We start from the raw sequence: 7,484 nt of genomic DNA, 5'->3' as shown, positions 1-7,484 counted from the left end.
CCATGCGCAAAAGATCAGTTCACGGGCTCGTGGCCTGGGGCCCGTTTCTCAAAAGTCCCGGTAACTTTACGGGCCCGAAATCAAATATTCAAATCGAAATATAAAGAATAAGAGCGCGAGTCCTGGCTAGCAAACTACTCCATTTTGTTTCATTAACTGACAGTTTTATCATGTTAGATGCAAAACTATTGAAACCTCGATCTTTAATGCAAACGGAGACAGCTTACCGGGCCCGTTAATTATCGGGACTTTCGAGAAGCGGGCCCCAGTACCTTACGCATCACCCCGGCGGTGGCAGCTATGGACAGCAGTTTCGTTATTGTTATAGGACTCATCAGCATGGCATAGCCAGCGCGGTCTCACTTACGATCACTGGGCGCATGCGTAAGGTACTGGCCATACCGCGGAGTTCCCGCCGCGGAGTTGTGTGTGCTTCAGTTCTGATATTGTGGTTTTGTTATTTATGACTTTATTTAAGCATTGAAACTGTTTCGTATCGTCTGTTGCCACGGATGACAGGGATGGACGTGGATAAAAAAAAATTGGTCCAACTCAAGTTTTTAACGGCTGCCGGCCCGCAAAAATTACCAAAAACAATATTGAAAATGAAGAAATGATTGTCCCAGTGAACGCAATTTATGCAATAGGCCATTTGCACTAACAGGCATGTTACACCGTTTTTATGAAAATGAAAGTTATATGATTTTGCCTTCGAAAACGATTAGTGGGTCATATCTTAAACAAAATAATGGTGATTTGGTTTTTCAAACCCGCACCATTTTCATAAAATGAATAAGTTCGTAAATGGTCACGTGACCAAAATGTGATTTTTAAAATTTTGAATTACCTCTCTCTGAACACAAATTTTGCACTTAAACTTCAAGGAAAATGTTGAAAAGATGATGTGACAACGTTTACAGCACATTTGAGCCTCATTATGAAACGTTGAACAAGATATAAGCAAGAAGTAGTTTTGGACGCCATGTTGGAGGGCAAGAGCATGCCCTCCAACATGGCGGCCAATACAAATCATACTACTTTGCTGAAAAATCAAAGTGCCACAAAATATCTCCCTTAAATGCGTTTCCTCTCAAATTTCGGGTGTAAGATAATTTTTGTGTGCTCTAACAATTTTGGGCATCAGCAAGATTCCAACTCATTGTTTAAAGGAAGCATTGGTCACGTGACCTCTTAGTGCAAGTGGCCTATTGCGTAAAAAAGGCTGAAAAAAATTCAGGACTTCAACGGGGTTTGAACCCGTGACCTCGCGATTACCGGTGCGATGCTCTACCAACTGAGCTATGAAGCCACTGACGTTGGGAGCAGGTTTCCTTGCGGTTTGCTTGCGTAGCAAGCGTTTCCGTGCGGTTTCGGAGCAAAGAACAAGTTACGAGAGTCAAAGACCGCGCGGAAAATGGGGCGAGTAAAAGAGCTGGGAAGGAGGTGAGCTCTCGTTCCATTTTTCGTGCGGCCAAAACCGAAAATCCCGTTGCTTGTCGTTCCTCGGTCTTTCTTTGCTTCGAAACACGACGGGAAACGCTTGCTATGCTGTCTACCTTTCGGTCTACGCGAGAAGGAGTGCAGGCTCATTTCACGAAAAGCGGGTGGTATTCGAGCAATCGAGCCCAGACATTCACACACTGGAAAAATTAAAACAAATGGATAAACGAAAAAGAACTTTCGAGACAAGAAAAACAAAAGCCGCTTGACGTGTTTCCCGGCTGAAAGATCTGAAAAACATGAAATAGATACGTACGATTATGAAGGATTAGTTTAGCCATTAGAATATTGGCATTAAAGTGTCTTAACTTGACACATACGTCGCCAATACGTAAAACAATTGATCCATATATACATATGCAAACACAAAAAGATTGAAAAATTGTTGTTTAGAACTAATTATAATTTGCGTGTATGTTTGGCTTAAATATTGTTGGAAACAAAGCAAAATATTTGGACCGTAAAAAAATCATAGTAAGAACTCTTGTCATCATCAATACGATACAAACTCGTTGGGAAAAAATCATCATCATGTTTTGGCGCTAAAGGGTGAAAAATATACGACTGAGTATTCAGAGGCTAGGGTTAAATAGTTAAGTCGTCATAAGTCAAAATTAAAGAGACTTTTACCCCTAAAAGAAACCAATAAACAAAGAATTGGCCCACATATCGAATTGCCCCACGAAACGTATATGAAGCTATGCTAAAGCGCTGCCAAAGACGAGGTTTTATTTGAATGATCACACCATGATTTATATAGTATCTCACTCACAGACTTTTAAGTAAGTACAGGCATCACTGGTCTCCCATTTTCAGACTATAGAATAAAGAGTTCACCACTGGCCGATGTTCTCCATACAAACATTTGTGGTGGAGTTCCCGCCACCTTGACTTGATTTGTCATTTTCTGTGCGTTTTTAGTTACTAGTTTTGACAGTTTTCTTAATCTTGACATTCCAAAAGGCATTTCAAAGTATTACTCAGACAAACTGTTTGGCTTTTGTTGTTTTAATGTTTTTTGAAAAGCTCCACATTCTTAGTTTTTTTTTTACCTTTCTCGGTGTTTGAGTTATTTCATCTTCCCACAGTTACATTCCATTAACTTAAGCGCAAAATGCTGTCGAGTTTATATCTTCGATATCTGAACAAAGTGAAGTTTTGTTGGGACCGAGAAGTAACTTCAAAAAGTTTTGAAGTTTATGCCCTGACCGAGGGATGCACGGCCTATCAACTAGAGCCCAGAATATGATCGAATTCTACAAGGGACTAATTATTTTTGACAACTATAATTCTTTTCCACATCTCCGCACTGGCAGGCAAAAACTGAAAGTGCTGATGCGCAGTCAGTTAAGACGGTACAAGCACATCACACAAAATGTTCGAGTACACTTTGGTTCAATGTACACGACGGCATCAAACCCACAGCCTTACGACTGGTTCAACAATACTACCTAAACTAACTAAGTTTAAAAAAATGAAAGTGTTCCGGTCATCTCTCGTTCAGGTCCACTCGGCCGTAATAGGCTCCTGGACCAGTGTAACCGTTTGGACATCAGTTTCCAAAGATTTGTTCATCCTCTGAATTAAAGCTTTTGTTATCCAGTGTGTCAGATGTCCAGATGGGAATTGTCCACACTTTCAAGAAAACAGTGAATTCTTTCAGTTAGCGTGATGTCGCTAGTACTTAAGCTTCTTCTACGTGACGTAAGCCGGCTACAAGAACCAACATCCCGGAACTCTCTTTGAAGAGTTATGCTCTCGATGGCTTCGTGTGGTTTGAATTTAGGAATAAACCTGTTATTTTCAAGTGGGCATTCTGTGTTCACGTTAATGTCTTCGTGTGATCGGGTCCTAGCGTAAGGTGGTGAGTGTGGTGGACTCAAGGTCAACGTGTTTTTCTTAATATTTTCGTCTGTTAAACGCTTTTTAAGCCGAGGGCTGTTTGTGCTTATCGAAGGCAGGTGCGTTAATCTTTGCTCCTTTTCCCCGCATATTAAATGAATATCTGGAACAGACCTGCTTAATTCCAATTCCCCAAGTAATTTTCTGTCAGCGTTCTCCATCGGACTTGCAAGCTTTGGTAAATGAACTTCGTTCGCGGCATCAAATTTCAAATTCGTCGAATTCGAAGAAGAAACTGACGATACAGTCTCGTTCGATTGCGTTCGGCACAGTACATTTTTCCTCAAACTCTGCATCCGCGATTTAACCCTGTTTTTTTCTACCATGTATGTTTTCTCGACGTTATTCTTGAAGAGATCAAAATCACGTTGCTGTTTTTCGAGCCTCAAATTTTCTCGTGCGTTCATTGTTTGAGCTCTTTGCTTGTTATCGAAGCTTGCAGAAAGAACTGCCCGTCTCATAACCATGTCCTTGGGCAATGATCGTGCACTCATCTTGGTTTCCAGTCTCACGGCCATACAATTCTCTGAATCTGCGTTAACTTTTACACTTACAATCGGCCCGTGCTGTTTGTTTAACTGCCCAGACTGCGAGGTTATGCCCTTTAAGCAAAACGTTTAATTTGCTATACGCGTGATGTCTGCCAACGTTATGGGTCAGTGGCTGAATACCACTATAATATGGAATTCATTGTTGATCTAACCTAACGCAAAAAGGATTTGTCAATTAAAGAGGGATCTTGGCCAACATACGAGACACGCATAACTATAAAGATAAAGAAGGAGCTAAAAGATCATCTTGAATTTGCTACTTTCAGGGTATGCTGTCTTTGTAGGGTAGCACGGAAAGCACATTGGCAAAAAAAACTTTTTGCATAAGCGGTTAAAAATTAATTTAGTTTGTGCCCATAACTTTACGCTTCGTAGAGCTTTTTTAATGAAAAAGTTGTATAACAAATCAAGGATCATCAATATACTGTACCGACAAAAACACCGTTTAAGATGCACTATTTCCGGTCTTCTTTTTTTCCTTTACTTTTTCTTTAAACGCATCGCGTTTCATATATTATTCTTTTTATATGAAAAAAAAGACTCTAAAGTACCAGGTAATTGATTTTTTTTTTTTATCAGTCGTAGTTTGCATTATCCAGATAATAACCGTTCATATAAAGTCACGGTAGACACGATGACGTCATATGATTGGATCAACCATGAATGTACAAGCTAAAACATTCTGCTGCTATGTTTTGTTGTTTTCAATGGTTGGATTTTGTTATGAAAAGAAACAAACTAATCGAGAATGTTCCAAAGGCTTAAGATAGTATTATCGCAGTCCCCTATGCTTCCTTCACTCATTGTTCTGTTTATTTGCACCAGTTATAAAGACGTAAAGGTATTTCATCCTCATTGATGGCTACATGAGATCCGTTGTATTCAGAAGAACACCTAGTATAGATACGATAGTATAGATATATTTTCATTTTTTCCTCAAGGATAATTTGGTGACCTTCGGTTACTGTGGTGACGAGATACAACAACAAAAATTTAATGCTTGTTTTTCGAACTATCCCTGTACCGTGTATTGAGGTCGTGAGAATCATGTTTATTGTTACGTTTATTCGTCCATCCTTATCCTCTGGAAAAAAATAAAAAAGAAAATTCGTACCTAACAGTGCCGGATCCAGACCTTGAGATAAGGGGGGGGAGGGGTTTTGCAGACCCTTAGATAAGGGGAGGGGGCGGTCTCCAAAAACGATTTTTCGGCTCTTCGGGCTTCAGTTTGGCTAAAAATAAGTGGGACCGCCCCCCCCCCCCCCCAAAGCCCCCCCGGGCCCCTCCCCTGGATCCGCCACTGCCTAAGGGCTAATGGGATCCTGAACATAACTTTTGGGATCTGCATAAGGCTGGTGTCTATTTCTGACAGTGTTATTTTGGGAAAAATCACTCAACAGCCATTGATGGCTGTAATTTGTTCCTTGGAGAATGAATCTGTATCTTCCTATTGGAGTTGAGGGTAATTTGATTTTTTAGCCAATTTCATGACGAGTTCTAAAATTGCCCTCAAAATTCCATGACAGAAACCGCAAGGAGTCTGGTACGACTGAAGGATTGTGGGAACGCTAGAGAAAAACCTGGCGGCCTCAGACCTCTTCAGCTTCCAAGTTTCTCTCATAGATTCGGTTTGGCAGTAACAATAAATCTCACATAATATACCGCTATTTGTTTATTATCCAAGCCCAAGCAGAAACAAAAAACTGAGAGAGTTAAAATCCAAGGTACTGTGTTTTTATTAAGTCCATAATGATTATTTTACAACAGCTAATTAAGGATATCAAAATATCATCAAAAAATGTGACTTAAATAAATTAACTACATACAGAATTCTCTGTCGTTTAGCTCTCTTTGTTTTACAGTATATTAAAAAACGATGCTTGTGAGCGTTGAATTACTCTGAAGCAATATTTATGTCCCTTTTCACACAGTCACTCATTTAAGAAAATCGAAACTTTCAATAAATAGAGACAAGAATCAGACCAAAGATAGAAGATTAGTAAGTCAAGATTTACCCCTGTATGTTACATGAAACGTGCACGTGAGATATTCAAAGAAATGCTGAATGCCAATATGGAGGCCATGTTCAAGACCATTAGTCATGATTATCTCTCTGGAGAAACATTTGCAATTAATGCTTGATCGAGTACAATAACTGTTCGGATATTAGTATTTTAAAAAAATGCCATCTTTTTCGGACTTCATTTTTGTCTTGTGCCGACCCAGAAGCTTTGAAATTCTGTTAAAAAACGATCGAGTGAAGAACAAAAACTCCATCACGGATGCCACGAAGGATGACTCTTGTCACATGTTACGCCTTCAAGTTTTCACGTTCACACCACCTTTACTGTTTTTATATGAACGAAGTATCCCCTACCCCATTTGGCATCACGACTTAGCCTGCGTAGCAAGCGTTTCCAGTCGAGTTATAGCGCGAAATTTCACTCCCCTCCCCCTCTCCCTTCATTCTTTTTTTTGCTCTCGTTCCAGTTTTCTCGACGAACTCGCGCGGAACCGCTTGCTACGCAGGCTAATCGCGACTGAAAAAGAGCTAATCCTCTTTGGCTCAAGACGCTTATGTTTACCACGGCAAAATGATGCCGAATTCGATGGAGAAGAAAACTACTGTTGTAAAGATCCAAAAAATAATAGTGTCATAGCCACCTGAGCCGTTGATCATCGCTGCAAATCGGACTTTACCGTCATTACACAAATCACCTCTGCAGCAGTCTACTCGGCAGTTCTTTGTATCAGTAGAATTCCCTGCGGTCTTGAAGTGTTTGCACAACGCCTGCTCAAGCTCTTCGCAGGCCCAGTGGAAGGCACAGTCTTTAATTTGTGTTCTTCCATAAGCAGTCAATGAGAAGCAAGAGTCAAAGTCTTCTCCAAAATCGCTGTCAGATGAACAGTTAACGGTAACCACTTCTCTCTCACAGCTTGCGTTGCTGCCGCGTTCTGAACCACACTTGATGCACGTGATCGACTCACCTATATAAAATCAAACCATAAGAACGTTTAGTCTATGTTTACACACTATACCGGATAGGTTTTCGTATAGTATGAACAGCAGCGTAATAGAACTGGAACAAGGCAATATTGTTTCGGAGAGTTTGGCCGTGAGGGTCTGGTTCTCAATCCCTACTCATGAACATTTACTTCCGTCATAGTGGGTTCCAGTCCTCTTTCCCACTTATTCACTTCCGCTACGGTCGAACAGTTCCTGTTCACACTACATTTAAGTGTGACACAGAACCTATCCGATATCTGACGCTCCACATCGCGAGATCAGCACAGGGCAGCTTCGCTTCCTTACAGAAATCGCGTCAAAATCACCGTTCTTATGCCGTGTGAACAGTAGAAGCCCTATGCGGTATGGTTTTCGTGCCAGTGCAAAAGCTATCCTGTAGAGTGTGAACATGGCCTTAGTGTTGGACTCTGCAATTTGTTCATATGTAATTAACTCTGGCTATAGGCTACAGAAACCCAACAAATAATCTACAAATAATAAAGGTGTGTTGATTCCACACACGT

General features: G+C 40.6%; 1 protein-coding gene across 1 annotated transcript; it reads right to left on the bottom strand.

Moving 5' to 3' along the window:
• Positions 1–2,387: 2,387 nt before the first annotated feature.
• On the bottom strand, positions 2,388–4,052 carry LOC140922919 (uncharacterized). Its single transcript, XM_073372967.1, has one exon. The coding sequence runs from the start codon at positions 3,918–3,920 to the stop codon at positions 3,108–3,110; it is 813 nt and encodes a 270-aa protein (XP_073229068.1). The 5' UTR covers positions 3,921–4,052; the 3' UTR covers positions 2,388–3,107.
• Positions 4,053–7,484: the final 3,432 nt, after the last annotated feature.

The sequence above is a fragment of the Porites lutea genome, chromosome 13 (genome assembly GCF_958299795.1).
Source record: "Porites lutea chromosome 13, jaPorLute2.1, whole genome shotgun sequence".
Classification (NCBI taxonomy): domain Eukaryota; kingdom Metazoa; phylum Cnidaria; class Anthozoa; order Scleractinia; family Poritidae; genus Porites; species Porites lutea.
This window is presented reverse-complemented; position numbering and strand designations above follow the sequence as displayed.

What these genes read in the sequence shown, in the direction of transcription:
- LOC140922919 (XM_073372967.1), bottom strand. Translation starts at nt 3,920, where the DNA reads ATGGCCGTGAGACTGGAAACCAAGATGAGTGCACGATCATTGCCCAAG.